The 24875-nt window shown below is 58.8% G+C and overlaps 1 protein-coding gene across 3 annotated transcripts; it reads left to right on the top strand.

Annotated features, from left to right (window-relative positions):
• The first annotated feature begins 2909 nt into the window (after window positions 1–2909).
• Window positions 2910–22424, top strand: GGCX (gamma-glutamyl carboxylase). Of its 3 annotated transcripts, XM_054017735.1 has the most exons (16): window positions 2910–3010; window positions 3359–3562; window positions 5595–5753; window positions 13094–13259; window positions 13804–14022; window positions 14564–14642; window positions 15457–15563; window positions 16460–16623; window positions 17085–17362; window positions 18021–18152; window positions 19245–19396; window positions 19778–19947; window positions 20264–20394; window positions 20681–20828; window positions 21068–21263; window positions 21625–22424. In XM_054017735.1, exons 1-16 carry the CDS (start codon window positions 2983–2985, stop codon window positions 21779–21781), a joined length of 2490 nt encoding a protein of 829 aa, XP_053873710.1. In that variant the 5' UTR covers window positions 2910–2982; the 3' UTR covers window positions 21782–22424. The 3 variants fall into 3 exon arrangements, with proteins under 3 accessions (XP_053873710.1, XP_053873712.1, XP_053873711.1); XM_054017737.1 differs by lacking the exon at window positions 21068–21263 and having other exon boundaries at window positions 21625–21714; XM_054017736.1 differs by lacking the exon at window positions 13804–14022 and having other exon boundaries at window positions 2911–3010; window positions 21625–22421.
• Window positions 22425–24875: the final 2451 nt, after the last annotated feature.

Genomic DNA, 24875 nt, shown 5'->3' with positions numbered 1-24875 from the left:
CTGTAGGCCCGGACACATTGGCAGGGTCTGGGTGCGTGGGTGGGGACTGCTGGGCTGCTGCCCCATTCTGGGGAGAAGCCCATCTATCTCCAGCACTAACACAAGTGCCCATCTCCTGCTTGTACACACCCCCAGGGGGTGTCAGGCCCCTGCCCTGTGTTTGACAGAGAGACGGTTAAACTCTGCCCTCAGGGGATACTGGGCTGAAGAGGAAGCCAGCTGAGGTGGGGGATGGGGCCCAGCAGCTGCTGTCCCCCCCTGGGTTTGGAGATGTTGCCGGTGGGGAGGAGAGTGGGGGGCCGGGTCCTGCTGCTTGAGGGGCTCTGGAGGATGCTGGTGCATGGATTGATGGCTTTGCACGGCCTAGTGGCTGCCTGAACCTGGTCTCCCAGCAGCCCCCAAGCCCTGTGTCGCCCACCCTGCCTCTGGCACTGGTGCAGCATGGGGATTCCCATTACCACCTCAGCTCCTGCTCACGCATCTTCATCGCCTGATGGGTGCAATCCCGACATACCCTGCAGCCTCCCCACCCCAATAGCCCCAGCTCCCTGCAAACAGGAGAGCCAGCAGGGGTCACAGGGACACAGCCCCTCTCACAAGAAGGCCTCTGGTGCCATGCTGCCCTCTCTCTGGGTTCAGGAGGTTGCTCCCCTCCAGCCTCCATCCCCCAATCACCTCCACAACCAGGGCATCTCCTCTTTCTTTTCTGTTACAGTCATAATCAACTCTCATGCTCCAGGGTCAGGCAGGAATCCCTATCCTGCTATACAGTATCACGCAACAACTACGGGCAGCATGGGCGATTGGGTTTTCCAGCGCTCCTGAAGCAGCTCGTGCTGAAGATAGGTATGGGAGTGGATGGCTTAGGGTTGATCTGCTCTAGCCCTGCCTGCTCCCAACACGGAGCACTTTGTTTAAACCTGATGGAAACTGGCCTGACGTAACTGAGGGAGGAACGGGACAGACGCAAGCCCAGGAAAAGGCTATTTCAGTGCAGTGTTTCCAGATGGCTGAAGCTGAGCCCCACTTTGTGGGAAATTAATCCAGCCATGCCCCCCCGTATCCATCTCCCATGCTGTCCCCCCCGCAAAGCCCTTTGTACTCTGATCCTTCCTCTCCCCTCTGGAATAGTGAAGTGTTGCCATTTAAAGTGACAGCAGTGGACACCGGAGCTAGCCCTCACTGGAACAAATGGGGCTTTCATCCCGCACACTCGCTGCTATTGCTTTGGGCCCTCAGCAAACTCAAGTAGGTGTTGTTGCACTGGTTACCCCCGGGGCAAATCCTTCATCTCCGAGCGATTGGCTCAGGCTCTCTGCAAACTCAGGCAGTTTTCCTCAGGGTCACCAGGGAAAAGTTTTCTTCATACCGAGAACATGGAGGCTGGATTTTGTTTTGTAGCAAAAGCCGCAGCTGTGGGAAACGTTGGGGAGATCTCTCTGTCCCCGTGTCCCCACCAAGCTGGTCCTTTCTGCCTCCTCCCCCTCAGGTCGGAGCCACAGAGAATGTAACATTAGTATAAATATTTGCCTCTTCCCTTCAAAGTGGACGAGCTTGAAGAACCAGCCAGGCTGCACCTGGCCGAGCTCTGCAGTGGGAGCAAAAGGTGTTGGGGTTTCTACAGGGATGGGGAGCAAAGCAAAGACCAGGCCATGTCGCCCCCTGCTGGCAGGATGGAAATGCAGATTCAGCAGCAGATGAGAAAGGCAGTTGGGCGGGAGGGAGACCTGTGGTCGGTGGTTCTGCAGGCCGCACCCCCAGCAGTCTCTGTTTACAGCTTCCCAGCCCTGGGTAATTGTCAGTATTAAAAGTCTGTGTTGGTTTACGACTCTGTGTTCAGTGACCCAAAGCAGCAGTGCTGGTACCTGGCCCTTTCCTGCAGGATGCCAATGAGATTTATCAACATGAAGGGCCTCCTGCCCGCCCCCCGCCAAGAGGAGGGGTCAGTCTCATCAACCCCATTCTACAGCAGGGGAAACTGAGGCATTGAGAGGGGAAAGGCCAGAGTCACACAGTGAGTCAAGAACAGAACCCAGGAGGGTTTTATTAGGTTTGAGCCCCCAAGCCCCTGCTCTAAGCCCTATATCACACTCCCTTCCCAGAGCCAGGCACAGAACCCCACTCCCAGAGCTGGTAAAACCCAGGAGCTGCCCCGCCAGCTCTAACCAGTAGACCCCACTCCCCTCCCCGGGCTGGTAACAGAACCCAGCACTCCTGCCCCCCAAGGAGTCTTCCCCCAGTCCCCACACTAGCTCCGCCTGGTGCCTGTCACGGAAGCAGGGGGACAATCTGATTAGGGCCCCACTCCTAACGACTGTCCCCTTATCTCAGGATTCAGAGTAACAGTTACTCGCGATAAGAGGCCGGCCTGTTACCCAAGCCGGCGTAAGGCCGTTACTAGGCAGGGACCCGAGTCTGCCGGCCAAGGAGCAGCAACAGCAGCAGCATAAGCGAGTCCCAGCCCCAGCCTCGCACCCCCGGCCCCGGCCTGCCCGTCTCTCCAGCGCCGTTCACCCACCACCCCGCCCAGGCGGCCAGCAGGGCCCGGCCAGCCGCGCAGAGGCCACGTGCAGCGGTCGGTCCCAGGCCAATTAAAGCCGCCCCGGACTCGGAGCTCAGGGGGGGACCGAGCCTGGGGGGTCCCGGGGGCGCCAGGACCCCGAGCGCGGGGCTGTCTCGAAGCGGGAGAACCCAGGCGTCCGGGACAGGGCCCGCGGGGGGAGGGGCCGCGCAGCGGGAGGAGGCGGGGCTGGATGGGACCCTGGACGCCTGGGTTCCGCCCGGCTCAGCGCTGGGAGTGGGGAGGGGACCCCCCGAGCGGCCCCTCGGGGCTGCCGGAAAGCGCCGCCGCCCACCCCGCGCTTGCGACACTCCCCCGCCCACCACTTTGCGGCCGCCGCGCTGGTGACGTGTCTGCGGCCAAGGGGCTCGCGCTGGAGCGTCTCCTAGCAACCGGGGCGGGGCGCTGGGAGTCGCGCGGAGATGGAGCCGCAGCGGGGCCGCGCGGCAGGTACCGGGGCTCGCAGCCGGACTCCTGGGTTCCCGCCGGGCGCTGCAGCCCCACCCCCCCCGCCCGCGACACCCGCCCCGCGGCCCGTGAAGAGGGCCCGGCCCGGCCCGGGGCAGGCAGCTGGGTCCCGCCTGGTTCTCAGTCTGCCCGGGCTGCGGGTCGGGAGTGAGGGGCACCGCAGAGCTGGGTGGGGCCCGGGGCTGGGGTAACGGGGCTGCGGGTCGCTGTTGGGGGACTGTGGCGTCTAGAGCCCTCGCTGTCATGCTGTCTAGGATGCGAAGAACCTCCTGCCCCCCAGATAATGAAGTGACCTGTATTTCCCCCCCCCCCGCCCCTGTTGGTTTGCAGCTGCCCTGCTGTCAGAGTCCTTGCCCGGCCGGAGGCGGCGTGAGGAGGTGCGGGGGCCGCCGGAGCCCACACAGCAGAGCAGCAGTTGGGCCAAGCGCCTGCTGGGCTTCGAATGGGCTGATGTGTCCAGCTGGCACCGCTTCGTCTGCCTGCTCAACAGACCCACGGACCCGGCCTCCCTGGGCGTCTTCCGCTTCCTGTTCGGTGAGTGCCCTGGGTAGGGCACGTGCCCTTGGGATCCCTGCTCCTCTGGGGAACCCGACTGGTGAGAGGGCGCCTCAGAAAACGTCCTGTTTCCCCGGGGAGCTCTAACCTCCCTTGAATGCTCAGGCAGTTGGTGCTCAGTTTATTCCCCCTCCCTGAAGCCCAGCCTCCCAATCTCGGGGCACTCCAGGTGGGTCAGTGTTGTTTTCCCTGTTTATGGGAGGGAAACTGAGGTACAGAACTGCTAGAGGGAGAGCAGAGCTGGGGAGACGACCCAGGAGTCCTGGGACTTTGCTCTCACTGCTCCTTGTGCTGCATGGGGTCCAGGAGTGGAGAAGTGCAGGAGTCTCTCATCCCCTGGCCTGTCTCCGGGCCCAGTGCTGTCCCTGCTTAGCAGGTCCGTACAGAGGAATCCATCCCTGGGTTACCCAGCCCCCACTGACCAGGCTGCGGTTTGAGAGCGCCCATGTGGTGCTTGTGCAGGCCCTGTCCAGAACCTCTGACGCCCCCCAGCTAGCCACAGGCTCCCCACATCCTGTCCCACCCACCCTACCCTGCCCTGCCCTGCCACTGTCACTGTCTGGCTGCCAGCTGGTTCCGCTGGCCGGCCATTGGGGGCGGGTCCAATCCCTGCTTCCAGCCCTGAGCCGGGCTGGTTTTGCAATGTGGTTAGGGCCATTGTCCTCTGCTTGTGGAGGTGGGGAGGGACTTTGGCCTCAGAGTGCAGGGGAGGGGAGGCCCCAATGGTCAGGAGGGAGCGGATGTGGTGGTCCCAGCCCTGCTTCCAGTGAGATCCGAGGGGTGCCCTCCCCTCTGGCCCCCCAGTGCTTGGACAATGGGGTCTCCCCAGCCCCCTGACTCTAGCTATCCCATGGTGGGGCAGTGCAAGACATCTTCCCCCTGCCCCCAGGGCTCAGCCTAGGGATCCAGAAGCAATGGCCAGCCCAGGCCCCACAGCCTCGTGCCAGGGTGGGTAGCTGTGCCCGCGTGGTTTGCGATGAGCCTGCTGGGGAAGGGGTTAAACTCTCCATGCTGTGGGGGGTGGGGGTCTCCCTATGGGGGGGCTCCTGGACTCAGATGAGGAGGGTCCTGGGGCCATGCTGTGAAGTAGGGATGGGCTGAGTCAGCACTTGGATGGGAGAGCTTTTTGGAAAAGGGGGCTCAGTCGGGGTGCTGTCCTCTCGGAGTCCAGGCTGACCCCACTGTCCTAGCATGGTGCTAGGGAGAGGGCTGGGAGCCAGGACTTCTGGGTTCTGTCCCCAGCTCCAGGAGGGAAGTAGGTTAGAGTGGGGGTGGGGGAGTTGGTAGCCAAGACTCCTGGGTTCTCTGCCCAGCCCTGCTGCCTTTCCCTGGGCAAGTCCGTTTCCCCTCAGGCCTGGCACCTTTCACAAGTGCTGTGTTCACATGACATGGCTCCTGCTGCCTATGACAGCCTCTCCCGGTCCTTAGTGGCCCCACTGGACCCCCGGGGTTCCAAGGAGGCTCCCTGCAGAGGCTGGGTCTCCAATCTGCTCTCTGGGCCAGACCTGGGGCTGCCTCCCGGGGTGGGCGAGTCCCTCTGTCCCTTACTGCCAGCCCGGGGCAGGATAGCAGGATCCCTGCTGGGCTGCTACAGCCAGTAAGGTCAGCCCTGTGGGGAGACAGGACGCCTGGGTTCCTGAGAGTGCCCTATGGCGAGTCCCATCCCCTTGCTGTGGCTCAATTTCCCTGCCTGTGCTCAGCTGCACTGAGCCACCAGGGGGGTGGGATCCCATGCGGGTATTTGCTGTCGGGCGGGTGCTTGGTGGGGTGGGGGTGGCTCCCGGCACAGCTTCCGTGTGGCTGCCTCGTTGCCGGGCTCCTGTGCCAGGACTGGGCCAGGTGGACAGCAGGGCAGTGCCCAACTGCAAGGGCTGCTGGCCCCAATCCGTGCTCTGCCTCTGGGACTGGCTGAGCCTGGGGGGCCCAGTTAGCTCTGGGCTGGACATGAGAGATTGAGGGGCGGTCAGGGGGACCCTCCCCATGACTGACGCTGCCTCTGCCCATGTCTCAGGGTTGCTGATGGCCCTGGACATCCCCCAGGAGCGCGGCCTGAGCTATCTGGACCATAAGTACCTGGACGGGCTGGAGGTCTGTCGCTTCCCCCTCATCAACTTCCTGGAGCCCCTGCCGCTGGACTGGATGTACCTGCTCTACGCAGTCATGCTGCTGGGTGAGGGCACAGGGCCGGGACTGGGCACTGCGGGTTGGGCTGGGGGAATCGAGGGGGGCTGGAGGAATTGGGAGATATGGGAGTGTGACGTTCCCCTCTGGTGTTGTCTGGACCGGTGATCTGCTAGGTCACTCCAATCCTTGACTCTGGGAGCCAGCCTTACCCTGCTCTGCTGTGAGACCCCCACTCCTGGGCTGTTCCCGCACAGCCTCTGGCATGTAAGCTGCTCCCAGCTCTTTGCACTGAATGACACTAGTCAATATCCCTGGTCCCAGACGCAACCCTAGGAACCTCCGTCTTGCAGTGCCCATTTATGCCCGCTGGACGCTGCAAGCTTATATGAGTTCATCAATTTAACAAAGAAATTGATATGTGCCAGGCTTGTTATCCCAAGGGGAGTCTCTGACATGCTTCAAACCGAACGCACTGCTTCCGGTAGAATAAACAAACAGATTTATTAACCATAAAGTTAGATTTAAGTGATTTTAAGTCAAGGCACAAAACAAGTCAGATTTGGTCAAATGAAATAAAAGCAAAATGCATTCTAAGCTGATCTTAACACTTTCATTGTCCTTACAAACTTAGATGCTTCTCACCACAGGCTGGCTGGTTACTTTTCAGTCAGGCTCTCCTCTTTGATCAGTGCTTCAGTTGCTTGGTGGTGGTGTCTGTAGATGGAGATGGAAGAGAGAGAACATGGCAAAGGTCTCCCCTTTTATCGTGTCCTTTCTTCCCTCATGGCTTTGCCCCCCCACCCCTTCAGAGTCAGGTGAGCATCACCTCATCGCAGTCCCAGACTGATCAAAGGAAGGTGGGGGGTGACTCACTCAAGAGTCCAACAAATCCTTTGTTGCTGCCTAGGCCAGTGTCCTTTGTTCCTGTGTGGCTGGGCTGGGTTTGTCCCATACATGCCCCAATGAGGTGTGAACTGCCCCTCTGCTCTTGGAGAGTTTTTGCCTGGGCTTGTTTTAAGCCATGAAGACACATTTTCATCCTCATAACTATATACATGAGATTATAACCTACAACATCACTTTAACAACACTGCTCAGTGCATCATGAGCCTTCCAAAGACACCCGAAATGACAAACTTTGCATTGTATGCCACACAATCATTTTACAAGGATGAACATGGAGGTGCAGGGTGTCACACCTCCCCTCTTAGTTTACTGCAAGAGGGTTAGTCACTGACTAGCTCGAAGGCAGTTTGTTGTTATGGTTCTCTTGGCAACCAGCCATTAAGGCCATGTGGCAGTGTGCCTCAGTTTCCCCATTCACACACAGCAAACCAGGTTTTTTTATGGTATCTCTGCTGTGATAAGCTTTAAACCTGTTTACAGGTGCTTATTGAAAAGTAGCATTATCATAAGGTTTAACATCCATGTCAAAATTCTTATCCCCAAAACTTAACATTAATACCAAAAATTTTTATCACAGATGGAGCATGCTTTCTGTTCAGGTAGTCTAGTTTGAGGTTAGCTTGTTCATTTCCCAGGGTGTCCTTTGACTCTCTCCTATGTAATCAGTCACTGGCTTTTCCTTCCCTCCAGGGTTCCCCTCTGTGTTGGTTCTTAATTTAATAATGTTTCTGGCATTTTGATATCTCAGGGTCTGGCAAGATAAGGGTCCAGGGGGATCCTGCACATTGACTGACCCTTTGGGGAGCGGTCTCCCAACCCCAGGACTGTACATATGTAGGAAATCCAGATCCCCTTTGGGGTTACCTGGTGTTTCCCCCTCCCAGCACTGGGTCCTTCCCTGCCCCCTAGAGGGCTGTGATCTGTGCTCCCTGGACTAGGTGTGTTTATCCTTTGATCAGATTCACCCTTTCACAGCAGCTCTCCCATAACTGCTCCCTGTGTCTCACCAGCCTGGGGGAAAGCACACCCATTCTGTGAGTTGGGTCATCTGTATTCTGACAGACTATCCCCTGGCCATTTCCTGGTCTCAACTCCTCTGCTGTTACAAAAACAACAAGGAGCTCTTGTGGCACCTTAGAGACTAACAAATGTATAAGATATATAAGAGTACATGAAAAGATGGGAGTTGCCTTACCAACGAACATGTACTAACATGTACTGTTATATATCTTCCTACTGTATTTTCCACTCCATGCATCCGATGAAGTGGGTTTTAGCCCATGAAAGCTTATGCCCAAATAAATGTGTTAGTCTCTAAGGTGCCACAAGGACTCCTTGTTCTTTTTGCTGATACAGACTAACACGGCTACCACTGAAACCTGCTGTCACAGGTGTTGGAGCTGCATCTTGATGTAAAGAGACACAGTTACTTTCCAAAAACTTCTCAGAAATAGCATCCTGAAAAATTGGGACCTGGATTGGGGTACCTCCGCCACCCCGTTGTCTGTCCCCGAGAAATCAGCTGTGTGACTGCTCCCCCCCAGGAGGTCAGTCACACAGTTCCCTCTCAAAACCTGGGTCACAGGCTGAGTGCCTGGGTCCACAGATGCTGACCCAGCCATCCTCCTAGTGTCCTGGGCATTCTGCCCCAAGTGACTAGTGTGGAGACATTCCTGTACCCCCACTATTCCTTCTCCAGTTTCCTCCTCTGGGCCCCCTCCTAAGACACATTTCTCTGTGCTCCCTAGGGAGGATTTTATCTTTTATTTAGCTGCAGAACTCTGCCAGCTAACAACTGGGACAGTTTCCTTAATCCCTGACAACCCCTCTCCTGTCCCTGCGCCTGAGGGCATGTTGCCTTCTGCTGAAAAGGAGTTAGTCTCAGCCCCTCCCACACTTGGAAGCATGCTGCTTCCCTGTGTTACAGAGTCACAGGAATCCTCATCCACTTTAGTGGTTTCTGAGATCCCCTGCCCCTTCTCTGGGCTCTCGTCTGGGACACATTTCTCTCTGCTCCCTAGAGTTTATCTCTGGTTCAGCCGCGACCTGCCGGCAGCTAACAACCTGGACAGCTCTCTCCCTGGGCGGCATTACACCCCCATCCCTTCCCAATGTGGTGTTGCCTCCAGCTGCAGTGCAGGAGTTGGTCTCAACCACCCTCCCACCTGGAAGCATGTGGCTACTCCCTGCTGCAGAAGAATCAAGGAGACTCTCTCCCATTCCTCAGCAGTTCCTGAGACCGTACCCTTTCCCTCGGGGGTCCCAGCATAACACTCCCTCCTGCTGCAGGCAAATACTTTAACCTGAGCTACACGGTAAAAATCATTACCCAGGAGCAGGTCGACTAGGAAGTGTTCCATCACCCCCACAGTCAAAACACTTTCCAAACCTTCCCACGCCACATGGACTTCAGCTAGTGGTACAAGGAATCTGCTTTCGCCCAGGGGTAAACAGTGAGGTGGCAAAGTTTGCAGATGATCCTAAACTGCTCAAGATAGTTAAGACCAAAGCAGATTGTGAAGAACTTCAAAAAGATCTCACAAAACTAAGTGATTGGGCAACAAAATGACAAATGAAATTTAATGTGGATAAATATAAAGTGATGCACAATGGGAAAAAAAAACCCCAACTATACATACAATATGATGGGGGCTAATTTAGCTACAACTAATCAGGAAAGAGATCTTGGAGTCATCGTGGATAGTTCTCTGAAGACGTCCACGCAGTGTGCAGCGGCAGTCAAAAAAGCAAACAGGATGTTAGGAATCACTAAAAAAGGGATAGAGAATAAGACGGAGAATATCTTATTGCCCTTATATAAATCAATGGTACGCCCACATCTTGAATACTGCGTACAGATGTGGTCTCCTCATCTCAAAAAAGATATACTGGCATTAGAAAAAGTTCAGAAAAGGGGTTTGGAACGGGTCTCATATGAGGAGAGATTAAAGAGGCTAGGACTTTTCAGCTTGGAAAAGAGGAGACTAAGGGGAGATATGATCGAGGTATATAAAATCATGAGTGATGTGGAGAAAGTGAATAAGGAAAAGTTATTTACTTGTACCCATAATATAAGAACTAGGGGCCACCAAATGAAATTAACGGGCAGCAGGTTTAAAACAAATAAAAGGAAGTTCTTCTTCACACAGCGCACAGTCAACTTATGGAACTCCTTGCCTGAGGAGGTTGTGAAGGCTAGGACTATAACAGGGTTTAAAAGAGAACTAGATAAATTCATGGAGGTTAAGTCCATTAATGGCTATTCGCCAGGATGGGCAAGGAATGGTGTCCCTAGCCTCTGTTTGTCAGAGGGTGGAGATGGGTGGTAGGAGAGAGATCTTATACTGGCCTTTGGAACCACACTCTGCTTAACCAGAGAGATCTGGGCCCCTGTATCCCTCTGCCCCAAGCATTCCCTGCCATTAATTTGGACAGCCGAAACATGCTCCACATCTGGTTCTGCAGAGGCTACGTCACAGAACCAATACGATAGGTTTCAATTGCCTGGGGGGGTTTTGTGGTGAGGACGGCACAACTAACATGAGCTATTGGTTGCCTGCTTCCTCCTAGCACAGGGCATCTATTCCTCAGGTGATTAGTGGAATTACACCAATAACACCTGGGCTCTTCTGCTTTTACAGGAGATTTGGGATGAGAGTTACCAGTAGAGGAATGGTTTTGGGGTAAGTGTGTGTTTAGGCTCCCAACCGTGTTTTCTCTTCCCAGGGGCAAAATGGGATCCTCCCTTTCCACTAGTTTTAAACCCCTCTTTCTGTGGCCTGCCCTCAATAGATGCCTGATTCTGTTCGAAGGCATCAGCTAAAAAATCCATCTCCTCCACAGACTTTACATCTTTGTCCCATAGACACTGCTTTACATCAGCCTTAATATGCTTATGAAATGCTCTTGAGCAACAAGATCCAACATTCCCTCAAAACTTGCCGTCTCCTGACCCCGCACCCATTTCCCCAACAAATCGATCATTTGGTTACATATTCCCCATTACTCATCCCAATAGCCCTCTTCAGATTCCTAAATGTAACTCGATATGTTTCAGGGAAAACTTCGCAAAACAGTATTTTTAAATTTACAATAGACTAAAGCATCTTCAATAGGCATTCCACTGACTACATTTCGAGCTTTGCCAGTTAATTTCGCAATCAGGGTAGGAACTCTCTTATCAGGGATTTCATGTATTACACACAGCCTTTCAAAGGTACTCAGATATTCAACAATATCATCGTCCTCACTGTATGCAGGACATAAATGTTCCCACTTGTGGATTTTTGGAGTGATGGGAGTCGTTGGGGAGTTCTGGTTCTGCTTCTCTAGCAGGTCCAGTTGGTATTTTCGCTCTTTTTTTTCTTCCATGGCCCTTCTGTGTGCAGCCTCTTTTTCTTTTTCCTTTATCTCCAATTCTTTCAGTTGCAATAATCTCTGGTACTCCCGCTCTTGTTCTGCAGACTAAAAAGCTCCAACTTCGCAATCGCTTCACTGCTTTCACTCATGTTCCTGCTTTTCTGTCCCTACTTCCCTTTCCGGGAATAAACAAATAGAAAATAACAAAACTGTGACCTTAGCCACTGCACTTAAGATTCACTTAAAATCTCAAATATCAATGCTTAAAGTGTGAATTTCACTTGGAGTAACAAGCCGCGCATACAACCTGCTCGCTGGGCCACTGTGACGTTCCCCTGGTGTTGTCTGGACCAGTGATCTGCTAGGTCACCCCAATCCTCGACTCTGGGAGCCAGCCTTACCCTGCTCTGCTGTGAGAACCCCACTCCTGGGCTGTTCACACACAGTTTCTGGCACGTAAGCTGTTCCCAGCTACTTGCAACCGAATGACACTAGCCAATATCTCCGGTCCCAGACAGAACCCTAGGAACTTCCGTCTTGCAGTGCCCAGTTATGCCCGCTGGACGCTGCAAGCTTATATAAGTTCGTCAATTTAACAAAGAAATTGATATGTACCAGGCTTGTTATCCCAAGGGGAGTCTCTGACACACTTCAAACCAAAGGCACTGCTTCAGGTAGAACAAACAGATTTATTAACTACAAAGGTAGATTTAAGTGATTACAAGTTAGAGCATAACAAGTCGGATTTGGTCAAATGAAATAAAAGCCAAACGCATTCTAAGCTGATCTTAACACTTTCAATGTCCTTACAAACTTAGATGCTTCTCACCACAGGCTGGCTGGTTACTTTTCAGTGAGGCTCTTCCCTTTGACCAGTGTTTCAGTCGCTTAGTGGTGGTGTCTGTAGATGGAGGTGGAAGAGAGAGAACATGGCAAAGGTCTCTCCCTTTTATCATGTCCTTTGTTTCCTCTTGGCTTTGCCCGCCCCCCCCCCCCCCCCCCCCCGAGTCAGGTGAGCATCACCTCATTGCAGTCCCAAACGAATGGGGTGACTCTCTCTAGGGTCTCTAACAAATCCTTTGTTGCTGCCTAGGCCAGTGTCCTTTGTTCCTGTGAGGCTGGGCTGGGTTTGTCCCATCCATGCCCTGATGAGGTGTGAACTGCCTCTCTGCTCTTGGAAAGTTTTTGCCTGGGGTTGCTTTAAGCCAGGGGTTCTCAAACTGGGAGTCGTGAGGTGATTACGTGGGGGGTCATGAGCTGTCAACCTTCACATCAAACCCTGCTTTGCCTCCAGCATTTATAATGGTGTTAAATATATAAAAAAGTGTTTTTAATTTTTAAGGGGGGTCGCATTCAGAGGCTTGCTATGTGAAAGGGGTCACCAGGACAAAAGTTTGAGAGCCACTGCTTTAAGCCATGAGGATACATTTTCAGCCTTATAACTATATACATGAAATTACAACCTATAACATCACTGTAACAGCAATGCTCAGTGTATCATGAGCCTTCCGAAGACACCTGACATGACAAACTTTCCATTGGATACCACACAATCATTTTACAAAGATGAACATGGGGGTGTAGGGTGTTCCCCCGAGGTACAGAGCGTCACAGGAGGGTGCTGAGGGATCAGGGGGTCATGGGCTGGGCTGGGGAGATTGGGGGGTGCAGTGTCTGAGGGGCCCTGACCGGTTTGAGATTGGGGCTCATGCCCCATGTGGGGGCAGGGGCTTGCCAGGGCCATCCCAGACACAGGCATGCCAGGGCTGCTCTGCTAGCTGGTGGCCCTGTGCCCTATACTGCTCCCCAGGCTGGGCCAGGCCCCTTGCAGGGACAGGCTCAGAGCCATGGCCAGCAAGATCATAGAATAGAACATCAGGGTTGGAAGGGACCTCAGGAGGCATCTAGTCCAACCCCCTGCTCAAAGCGGGACCAATCCCCAACTAAATCATCCCAGCCAGGGCTTTGTCAAGCCTGACCTTAAAAACCTCTAAGGAAGGAGATTCCACCACCTCCCTAGGGAACCCTAGGATGGTGCTGGCAACATGGGGTCCAGGCTGGGGAGCCCTGGGGAGGAGGGGAGATCCCTGGCCCCTGCTGAATCCCTCCCACCCGTCCCAGGTGCCCTGGGGATCATGCTGGGCTGCTGCTACCGGCTGAGCTGCCTGCTCTTCATGCTGCCCTATTGGTACATCTTCTTCTTGGACAAGACGGCCTGGAACAACCACTCGTACCTCTACGGCCTCCTCGGCTTCCAGCTCACCCTCATGGACGCCAACCGCTACTGGTAGGGTGGGGCAGGCAGGGGGTGCATGTCGGGGAGGTGGGGACAGAGCAAGTGGCAGGGAGGGGCTGGGGGTCGGGGATCTTGAAACCGGCTCTGACTCAGTCCTTTCTCCCCTTGGATCCCCACCTCGGCCCCCCCGCCAAACCCAGGACCCTGTCTGCCTGCTGGGCGCTGACACTGCTGCTGATCGTGGGGGCCCTGGCTGGGACTCCTGGGTACCCCAGCTGAATGCAGAGCGGGCCGCCAGCCAGGGCTGTGGCAAGGCCCCAGGAGCCCTGATGCCCGAAGAAGTGGGGGGCCCCTTCCCAGGTCCAAAGGCTCTTTCCCCTCCTGGAGAATGAGACCAGCTCCATCTTGGCGCAGCGCCCGGCGCAGGCTGTTGGTGCCTGGAGCCGTTCTATTCACATGGCGTATGGGCTGGCTGGGATGTAGGCTGCATTTCCTAGTGCAGGATCCCTGCCGAGACGCCCTCACGCTGGTAGCTCTGTCACGCGTGAGTCTCCATGATCCGTCTTGTGTGCAACGGCGCGGTGAGGTAACGCAGCCACCTGCAAAACCAAACCAACTTCCTCCAGCCGCAAACTCTGCGTGACAGCAGGATGGAGATCGGCCACGCTACTGATGAATACGCATCGCGAACAGCCGTCAGGCTCAGTTTCTGTGAGCCAGGCCTCATGCCAAGGGGCAGGGTAGAGCCCAAAGGCGAGGCACCGCTGTCACTCTGGTGTCATGTTGGTGCCCCTCTCCTGGAGCTGCAGGACAGGTCAATGGGGATCAGGCCCCAAATCTTTATACCTGAACCCCCCATTCTGCCCAAGGGGAAACCTTGCAATCTGAGCACCACCCGCATCTGCTTTGCATTGCCCAGTTGCATGGCTAGGCACAAACGCCAAGCCACATTGCCACAAATAAACTGCAGCTCCCCGATGAAACCCAACCCAGCCCCACATCCCCAGTCCCACCTGGGCCCTTCTACATCACTTACGGGCTCAGCTTCCCTAGCCTAGAAATGGCACCTGACCTGCAGCAAAGCCAGATCCCCGAGCCAGACGGGACCACTGTGCTCAGATAGTCTGACCCTGGCTAGCGCAGGGCTGGCAGAGCAGCCCCGGAGCTGTGGGCGGGGACCTGCTGGGGAGGGGGCTGGAGCGCTTCCCTTGGAGCCCAGCTGAGAGCCGCTGCCCAGCCTGCACTAGCCAGGCTGTGGCATAACTACCATGGTGCCTGCGGGGGAGGGGGCAGCTGTGGCTACACCGCTCCCTGTGCTGGCATGGCCGCGCCCTGACAGCAGCTCCTTCCCCCAGGTCCATCGATGGGCTCCGGCACCCGCGGAAGAGGAACGCTCACGTGCCCCTGTGGAACTACACGGTGCTGCGCATGCAGGTATGGGCGGAGGGTGTCCACAGGCAGCCTCCCTCCACCCACACCCCCGTTGCCTTGCTCTGCCCTGCAGGGGAGCACTGCCCTGGGCCCCTCTGTCGAGTCCCCGGCAAGGAGCCAGCCCCCCCGCTCTGCCAACTCCCACTAATGCCCTCTGCCCTGAGTGTCAATCAGGACCCCTGCTGGGGCTGGCCGTGCCATGCCGGGGAAATGGGCCCCTTGGCCCGGGCCCCTGGCCATGCTTCTGAAGGGGTGGAGAATGCTGGTGCAATCCCTTGGGTTGGCCACTCGGGGGCAGCAGCGCACAGAGCACGTCACTGCCTGGGAGGGTGAGGGCAGCAGGACTCTCCCCCCACCCCCCAAATCTCAGGGCTCTGTGATGGATTGGGAGAGGGGGATGGCCTGGGTGGGGGAGCTGGGAGCCAGGACTCCTGGGTTCTCTCCCCGGCTCTGGGAGGGGAGTGGGGGCTGGTGGGTTAGAGCGGGACAGGCTGGGAGCCAGGACTCCTGAGTTCTATTCCCACCTTTTCTGTTGACTCACTGTGATCTTGGGCCTATCCTGGCCCCTCTCTGCCTCAGTTTCTCCACCTGTGGGGGAGGGATAACAATACCGAGGTGCTCTGAGACCCCAGTAACAGAGGTGCAGGCAGAGATTATCCCCCTCACCTGTTAATGGGGCCCTTTCTCTGTGTGTGAGTTCCCGGGGCCTGCGCTCGTCGGTCGTCGCTTTCTGCCTGGTGCTGGCTGTGCTGGGAGCCAGGCACTGGCCAGCCCCGGGGCTGGCTGGGGTTGCTCACGGGCGCTTTGTGTCACCCAGATCTTCATCGTCTACTTCATTGCGGGCATCAAGAAGCTGGACGCTGACTGGGTGGAAGGCTACTCCATGGGGTCGTTGTCCCGCCACTGGCTCTTCGACCCCTTCAAGTGAGTGTTGGGGTGACGGGGGCTGCCCCGGGGGCAGGGTGAGCTCTGGGTTCATTGGCCTGCTGGGGCGCTGCCACAGGAGACGTTGGCACTGGGGGTAGTCGGCCAGGCGCTAACACCGATCGCCCAGCTTGGCCAGTGCCTGCGTGGGGACCCCCCGCCCCCCCCCCCCCCCATGGCTGCTCGGCCTGAGCTGGGAGCTCACGCGTGAAACACACGGGCTCACGCCAAGTCACCTGCACACGAACACAACAGGCCCCTGCACTGAAATCCCCCAGCTGGCACCAAGGGAGGCTGGTTGGCTCCTCTGGGTTTGCCCATGCTCCGGACGGGGCTGGGTCACTTACTGGGCGCTGGGTGACGTGGGGATGTCTGACTGCCCTGTGTCGCCGGGCGTGACCCCTTGTATGCTGGACCCCTGCCATGCTGGGCAGACCATGGTGGTGGGGAGAGTTGGGTGCTGGGAGATAGATGGCCCCAAGTCTTTGCACCAAGGGTTCAAACACAGGACAATCTGCCCCGAGATCTGGGGTCTCGAAGGCTCAGGGCTGGGATCCAAATGGCTGTTACAAAGTGAAGGGGACCTAGGGAGAGGGAAGGAGCCCTGGAAGTTCAGGCTGGGGGGAGCTGGAGGGGGAGGGGGCTGGGGCCTGTATTTCCCTCCCTAACCCAGCCAGGGCAGCCATTGCCCCCCAGCCACCAGTCAGTGCCATGAAGGGGCTGTGGCATTACCAGCCCTGCATCCCCAGGGGCTGCTTGGATACAGGGCTTGGTGCTGCTGTGGGGCAGAGAACATGGGCGGTCCGGGGGGGCAGACGACCTGCAGGTGGCTGCAGGGGAGAATGCTCTCTCATCAGGGCAGGGGATGGGGGTCTCACCTCCTGCGTGCTCCCCAGGCTGGTGCTGTCTGAGGAGATGACCAGCCTGCTGGTGGTGCATGGTGGAGGCCTGGTGCTGGACCTGACGGCTGGTTACCTGCTGTTCTTCGACGCCACCCGCCCAGCAGCGCTCATCTTCGTCTCCTACTTCCACTGCATGAACTCGCAGCTCTTCAGCATCGGTAAGGGGGCTGGGGTGGGGACGGAACCCAGGAGTCCTGCTCCCCCCCCCCCCCCAAGCCCAGATCCCCCTCCCAGCACTGGGGAGAGAACCCAGGAGTCCTGGCCCCAGCCCCTCTGCTCTAACCCACTCGACCCCCGCTCCCCTCCCAGCACTGGGGAGAGAACCCAGGAGTCCTGGCTCCCAGCCCCTCCCTCTAACCCACTCGACGCCTCCCCAGCACTGGGGAGAGAACCCAGAAGTTCTGCTCCCAACCCTCCCGTTACCACATCCCTCTCCCAGAGCTGGGAATGGAGTCCTCGCTCCCAGCCTCCCCTCCCAGCACTGGGCATAGAACCCAGGAGTCCTGGCCCCCCATACCTGCTCTAACCCCACAGCTGCCGTCCTCCAGCCCAGCCAGTGCCCCTTGCCCTGCCCGAAGGGAAGGGAGCTCCCTGGCTGATGGCTCGGTTCTCCCCACAGGCATGTTCTCCTACACTATGCTTGCCACCAGCCCCTTGTTCTGCTCCCCGGACTGGCCGCGCCGCCTGGGTGCCAGGTTCCCGGCCTGTCTCCGAAGGCTCCTGCCCTCCGTGGAGCCGCCGCAGCCCAGCGAGGCGTGCGTGTACAGGGGGTCTGAGCGCAAGGGCCGGGGCAGGGGGGAGCGAGGGCCGGGGCTGCGCCAGAAGCTGGGTGCCCTCTTCACCGTGCTGTACGTGCTGGAGCAGCTCTTCCTGCCCTACTCCCATTTCATCACCCAGGTAGGGGCCCCCGCGGCTGGGGCTGCGCTGCGCAGGGCTCGGGGGGAGCTGTGGGGAGGGGAGGAGCTGGGGGCTAGCGGAGGGCAGCACTGGGAGGGGTGCTGGGGTGCTGCTCCTCAGTGGGCGTCGCTCAGCTGGGGGGGGCAAGCCGGGACCCCTGGCCCAGCAGCGATTGTGCTGCCCCACCACGTAGCCCTGGCTGATGCCTGGCTCCCAGGGAGGGAGCTAGCTTTGTGGCTGGCCAGCCTGACCCTCCCAGCTGGGGTGACTGCCCCTAGGAGCTGGGTGTCCACCTGGTGACCAGTGGCCCATGTGAGCTGCACAGACCCAGCGGGGTGGCCATGGTCTCACAGCTGGGGCTGCCAGGTGGGTAACAGCAGCCAGATCCCCGACTACCCAGCAAAACAACAGCACAAACCAGCTCTCTGGGAAAGCGGCTTGAACCCGATCGGATTCTGGGTTCAGGGATCCCCGATACTCCTCCCGACGTGGTCCCTGTCCCGTCCCCGCCACAGCCCCCCAACGTGGTCCCTATCGCTCCCCACCCGTGCTCCCTATCCCCCCCCACACCCTCCCAATGTGCTTCCTGTCCCCCCCGCTTCCTCCCCATGCTCCCTATCCCCCCATGCTCCCCCTGATGTGCTGCCCCTTCCCCCAGGGCTACAACAACTGGACCAAGGGGCTGTACGGCTACTCGTGGGACATGATGGTCCATTCCCGCTCCCACCAGCACGTGAAGATCACCTACCGGGATGGTGTGACCGGGGAGTTGGGCTACCTCAACCCTGGGGTAAGTGACCCCGCCGCGCTCTGGGGCGGAGCCAGGACCCCGGGTTCTATTGCCGCCACTGACTCCCTGAGGCATCCCTGCCCTGCTCCCTGCCTCAGTTTCCTTCTCTGCGCAGCGAAGGGGACTGGACAACCAGTCTGGCTATCTGTGTCCGGCGCCCTCACTGTGGCCTGGCTGTGCTTGGTGCCCCAGAGGAGGTGGACATTAATGGTCGTTAACAATATTAATTAGCACAGACAATGAGGCTCCTATCTGAGGGTCTCAGGGCACTAAACAAAGGCAGGCCCAGGCCATCCCTGTTGTATGGATGGGGAAACTGAGGCATGGGGAGCTTTTTGACTGAAGGTTACAGGGGAAATCTGTTACAGAGGCAGGGCTAGAACCCTGGTGTCCTGGCTCCCACCAGACCCCACTCCCCTACCTGAGCCCTGGATAGAACCCAGGAGTCCTGGCTCCCAGCACCCCCAAGCTCTAACCACTAGATCCCACTCCCCTCCCTGAGCCCTGGATAGAACCCAGGAGTCCTGTTGACTCATCTTACCAAACTCTGCTTGTCAGTGTGTGGTTCCCTGCCCTTGTGTCCCAGCCAGAGCCCCCTGCGCTGGGATGTGACTGTATCTGGGACTGGAGCCAAAAGGGGGTGTTATTGGTTTCTTTAAATTCCCGTGGAGTGAAATGTGGGGGAGGGTCTCTGCCGGGGCTCTCCCAGCCCTGCGCTCAAGCATGACTCTGTCCCTCGGCGGCTGAGCTGCCCTCCCTGCTGGACTGTCTGAGCCTCGCAGACATGACTGAATTTTCTTGTCCTGTTACAAGTGAGGAAACTGAGGCACTGAGCAGGGAAGGGACTTGCCCATAGTCCACCCCCCCCCCCCCCCGGGAGTCAGCCGCAGAGCTGGGGCCCAGGAGTCCTGACCCCCAACCTTGTGCCTTACGCAGAGGGCTGGTCTCCCTCTGAACCTATGGGGTGGGGAGGTCAGAGCTGGCTCAGAGGCAGAAGCTCGTGGGGATGAAAATCTCCTGACTTGTGGGGGGCTGGGGATCCCAGGGCTGGCTGGCTGGCTGGCGCCTGGCTCAGTGGGTGTGTCCGGGCAGGTGTTCACCCAGAGCCGGCGCTGGAAGGACCACGCTGACATGCTGAAGCAGTACGCCACCTGCCTGAGCCGCCTGCTACACAACTACAACGTCTCGCAGCCTGAGATCTACTTCGACATCTGGGTCTCCATCAACGACCGCTTCCAGCAGAGGCAAGTGCGGGGGAAGGAGGTCCTACCTGCCCTGCGCTGGCCCCAGCCCAGCCAGCCCCATGCCTAGCCTATGGATGTCCCCCAGCAGGGAGAGGACGGAGTAGTGGGAGGGGCTGCTGGGTAGCACTGCATAGAACCAGTGTGTGTGTGGGGGGGGGGCCGTCGCAGTGCCATGCCCCCAGCACAGGGTGCGTTGGGTCCCATCACACACCCAATCTGGCAGCTGGCACCTCAGGGACTTGATGCCCCTTCTGTCCTGCAATGACCCTGGGACTGGCTGCCCACTGCCCCGGGGGAGACAAACCAGTCAGGATGCCGGGTACCTGAGCATCCTGCTGGCCCAGCCTCCGGCGCACTCATCGGGTCCCTCTCGCCGGCCAGGCTCTTCGACCCGCAGGTGGACATCGTGCGGGCCGAGTGGTCTCCCTTCTCCCACACTCCATGGCTCAAGCCGCTGCTGGTCAACCTGTCCCCCTGGAGGGCAAAGTTGCAGGAGATCGAGAGCTCGCTGGACAACCAGACTGAGGTGGTTTTCATCGCTGATTTCCCAGGTATCTGCCTGCAGCCCGTTCCTCTGGGGGGTTCCTGTTACTAATAGGACAGCCCCCCTGCCTCAGCAGCAGGGTTGGAACCTGGCACCTTCAGAGCACAAACCTCAGCCGCTGCAGCTTGACCTAAAGGAGTTACTCCATTGCCGGGCGGCTGTAGGAGGCTGTTATCCTCTCCTGAGAAGCTGCTGCTAGAGTGGAGCAGAGCTCCAGATGCTGCCAGTGGGGGTCACGGGTGTGTCCTGTGGCCAGATGGTGCGGGAGTGGGTCCCAGTGGGGCTGCGCTCACCATCCTTTATGTCCCCTCCTATACCCCCAGGCCTGCACCTGGAGAACTTTGTGAGTGAGGACCTGGGAAACACGAGCCTGCAGCTGCTGAAGGGGGAGGTTGTGGTGGAGATCATCAAGGAGCAGAGGAACTACACGCTGCAGGAAGGGGACAGGATGCAGGTGAGGGCTGGGCTTGAGGGGCAGGGGTGGAGCCCGGCCTGTGTCCCTGCCTGGCAGGAGAAGAGCCATGCAGGGTGGCTGGCTGGTTCTCAGCCCAGGTCTGCTGGATATGCTGGGGGGCCATGGGGACTGGGCCCAAGGGTCCTGGTTTTAGATCTGGGGGTGGGGGATCTTCCCCCCCAGCTGGGAGCTGTGTTCTGGCTCAGCACGTCTGGCAAGGGCAGAGAGTTGGCTGGTTCTCAGCCCGCTTGGCCTGCTGCCACTTACTGACCCCCCCGTGTCCCAGCTGCCCCCGGGCGAGTACCACAAGGTGCACACAGTGTCGCCAGAGCCCTCCTGCTACATGTACATCTACGTCAACACCACGGATGTGGCCCTGGAGCGGAACCTGACCCAGCTGCAGGAGCTGCGGGACAAGGTGCAGAATGGCAGCGGTGAGTCTCTGGGGCCCTGCCCCTTAGCCTAGCTCCTGGCTGCTGGGACCAGCACTGCCCCCTGAGCCCAGACCCCCTGGAGCCCTGCTGGGGGGAGTAGCGGGCGGAGATCCCTCCCGCTGGGCGCCAGTGGCTGTGTCCCTGTCATGGGGCTCCCCGGGCATCTCCCTTTTCCTGTGGCATACGGGCCCCTGGAGGTGAGACGCCATCTCATGCCTGCCCCCTCTCCCCCGGTGCAGAGACGGAGCCCCTACCCCCAGAACTGCAGCCCATCCTAGATGGTGCCCTGGGGGATGCCATGCAGACTGATCCCGTTGTCCAGGCCTTCGTGCAGCGCCAGCAGCGATTGGAGGAGCTGCAGAGACGGCGAAATGCCACCCTCGGGGAGCGGCTGCAGCGCTTCGCTGCCAGGAAGTACTTCCTGTTCCGCCGGAGGTGAGCGCCTGGTCATGCACCAGCTCCCCGGTGCCGTACAGCACCCAGCGCTATTCCCTCCACACACCAGCCCCCCCACTGCCCTGCCGCTACTGCACCCACCTCCTCCCACCCACAGGCCAGCCTCTCACTGTTGGATGCCCTGCCAGGCCCCCACCACTGCACCCATCTCCTCCTAGCCACGAGCCAGGCCCCCCCCCATCTGCACGAGCCATGACACCCCAGCTGCCGTACCTTCCCTACTCCCTCTACCCCAGTCCCGTGAACCACCCCCCATCTGAGCTGAACACCCCCGGATCTGCCCCCCCAAGATGCTCCTTTGGGCCCATCTCCAGCCCTTGCTCTTTCTCTCCCCTCACAGCTTCCTGATGACCTGGATTTCGCTCAGGAACCTGGCGCTGGGGCGCCCGTCCCTGGAGCACCTGGCACGGGAGGTGGCCTACGCCAACATGCAACAGGAGACGGGTGCAGCGGGGACGGAGGGGGTGCAGAAGGAGCCAGAGCGGGCTGAGCTCTGACCCTAGGGGGGACGGCCCAAGGACACATTGCAGACGAGGGATTCCCTCCCCCCATAATCTCAGCTTGATCGCTCAGTGCATCCTGGGATAGGCACATGCCCTTGGGTCCTCCCGCTTCTGCTGGGCTGATGGGGAGCAGTGCTCATGCAAGGGGGACCAGGCCCCTGCTCACAGCCCAAGACCCTCAAGTGAAAAGGCCTGGTGAGCATCAGACCTGGGCCCACAGCACCACAGAGCCTGAGCCCCACGCTGCCCACGGCTCGGCCAGGCTGTCTGTCCCGGGGAGAACTGAGCTTGGGCAGCAGGGAGTTGCCCCACAGTCTGGCTCTGTGCCAGCACCTACTGCCCGCAATAAATGGGAAAAGTGTGTGAACAGGTCGGGGAGTAGAGCATGGGGCTGGGAGCCAGGACTCCGGGGTTCTCTCCCCAGCTCTGGGAGGGGAGTGGGGGCTAGTGGTTAGAGAAGCAGCCTGGGGTCAGTACTCCTGGATTCCATGCCTGGTTCTACCATGGACTCATTGTGGTGCTGGGGACAGACTTGCTCAACGCTGAGCTGCCTCGGGGGAAGAGCTGGCCAGGCTGGGGTCATTAGGTGGAGCGCGGGGGGGCTGTCTGATCACTGGGGGCGGGAGGGATGGCTTCTGTCTCAATGGTCTTAACCCTTTTCTCCCAATAAAGCGCCTTGTTTCTAAGCCTGGGGCTGTTCCCTGTGCACTGCCTGTGGGGTGGGGTTAGCGGCAGGCCAGCTACCCGTCCACACGGGCTCTCCCTCCCCTGCACTGAGCAATGCCCCCTCTGTCAAGGAATTTGTGGGGTGGGGGTTGGAGCACAGGATGTGGGTCTGGCTCTGCTGGAAAGTTGCTGTATGCCTTGCCCTGTCTGAGTGCCTCAGTTTCCCCATTTCTTCTGCAGTACCAGCCTGTTGGGCTGGCTGCAGGAGTGGCGGGGGCAGTTCTCCAGCCTGCACCATGCTGCAATGCCCTCTCTATGCTGCTGGGCCCACATGTGGGACAGGACTCCAGACTCACAAGCGTGTTTAACTGACTTGCCTTGTGGCTGCAGCCTGGTCCCTATGTTCCCCTGCCTCCCTAAGGCCTGCCCCCCACCTCCAGTCCAGCCCTGCTGCTTTTAACTGCCACCACCCCACCCTGGAGGTCCTGCCCTCGCCCCCCATGCTCCTGCTCATACCCAGCTCAGAATCCCTGCGCCTGAGTCCTACCCCTCAGGGTCTGTCCCTCCCCATCCACTTGGAGTGAGGTGACCTAGAGCCCGCCCGGATCCCAGCAACATCGGTCTCCTGAGTGGGCCCCTCCCCGTAGGTGCCTGGCCTGGGGTGAGGGCAGAGGAGGCCTGAGGGCTAGGTGCTGGGAGGGTGAGGCTCTGTTGAAGGTACTGCAGGGCACTGTTACCCCTTGGCCTGAGCATGAGTGAGCTCCCTCCCATGCAGCCTGCCCAGTAGGGAACAGGCAGCGACCCCCAGTGCCGGAGCCGCCTGGCCTGGGTGTTTTGCATCAGCGCAGGCTGGGTTAGGGCAGAACTGTACTGACAGCCCAGCGCTGGGAGCAACACAGAGAGCTGGAGCCAGGGCTGCTGGCTCAATCTCCAGCTGCCCCCACATCCATGGTGTTTTCAACCCTACCCCTGCTCCCCATAGTACTGCCCCCCCCATGGCATGCCTGCCCCCTCACCCCTCAGCACCATGTGCCTCTACCAAAGTCCAGCCTTCAGGCCTGTGCCCATTGGTACTCTTGGGGCATCTTGCCCAGCTGTGAGGGGGGGCCTGGCAGTGCCGTGGGCTCCGTGAGGCTGGAGGGGAGGGGGGCAAAGGTTCCAGCCAGGCTGTGGGAGATGCAAACCTGCCTTCTTCCCACCCCCACCGTTAAAGGAACCCCACAGTGTGACTCCAGCCAGCCCCCAGCCCCCCAAAAGGGCTGGTTCCTGGGAGCCAGAGAGCTCACTTCCCTGGGGTGGGGCTGATCCCTCACCCCTGTAGCCTCAACAGGTTTTTCTGTGGGGGGGAGTGCAGGATTGGGCCCCCCAGCACTGTCCCTGAATGGACCCTCCCCCCCACACACCTGGGGGCAAGATCATCCTCCCACTGACATGCTCAGCCCTGCTCACCTGGAGTGATTAGGGGCGGACGAGGCAGAGAAAGTCCCTCAAGGATTGTTGGATGAAGGCAGCGCTGAGAAAGCAGCTTAAAGGCTTTAGCTTGGGCTGGGGGTAGCTAAGTGGGGCAGGAGGCCACAGGCTGCCCGTGCAGTGCCAGGTCAGCGGTGCTGGGAGGCACAGACAGCACTAGCCTCGCCTTAAAGCAGTCGGGCCTGGAAGCCAGGACACCAGGGTTCTATTCCTGGCTCTGAGACAACTGCGGTCCCGTGGTCAGAGCAGGTGGGGGCCGGGAGGCAGGATGCCTGGGTTCTGTTCTGGCCTTACCACTGTGAGGGCAGCGACACACTCAGTACAGCTTCAGCCAAGGCTCAGCCCTGTGACTCCAACAGCCCTTAAAGCCATTCTCCCTGGGCAGCTCCATCTCTCTCCAGGCGCTGTGGGTCACTGTGACGCTGCCTTTACCTATTCCAGGAAGTGGCACGAATGTCTCTGCTAGTGGAAGCCTGGGGCAGGGACAGCAGGGGCCTGTGAGTGACAGGCACTGGCAGAGCTGGGGGGGGCGGGGGTCAGAGGAGCTGGGCTTTCTCCTCACGTCCTCGATCCATGAACTATTCAAGAGCTGGCTCAGCTTGGTTCAACCCCGTGTCCACCCCCCCAGGGCTGGGCTATGCCAGAGCAGGGGGCAAGCTGTGGGTCCCTGCAGTTTACGCAGACCATCCCTGCCTTGAGGCAAAGGTCGGCTCTAATGGGAAGGTGCAGTGGGGCATGGGTGGAGCCAGAGAGGACAGGACCCAGCTGAGCAGGGAGGCTTGGTTCATCAGCTGAATAAGGGAGCAGCCAGGCTGGGCTGGCAGAGTACAAACATCACCATCACTGTACAGGGCTGGCCCTCACCTACCCTCACTGTGCACAGTGCTGCCGCCCCCCCCCCCCTCCCCCGCCCGATCTTTGGTGGCCAGAGCACAGCTGGACAAGGCCCTCA

Source organism: Malaclemys terrapin, chromosome 2 (assembly GCF_027887155.1).
Source record: "Malaclemys terrapin pileata isolate rMalTer1 chromosome 2, rMalTer1.hap1, whole genome shotgun sequence".
In the NCBI taxonomy this organism is placed as follows: Eukaryota; Metazoa; Chordata; order Testudines; family Emydidae; genus Malaclemys; species Malaclemys terrapin.
Note: the sequence above shows the minus strand (reverse complement) of the source record. Positions and strands in the feature narration are given on the sequence as shown.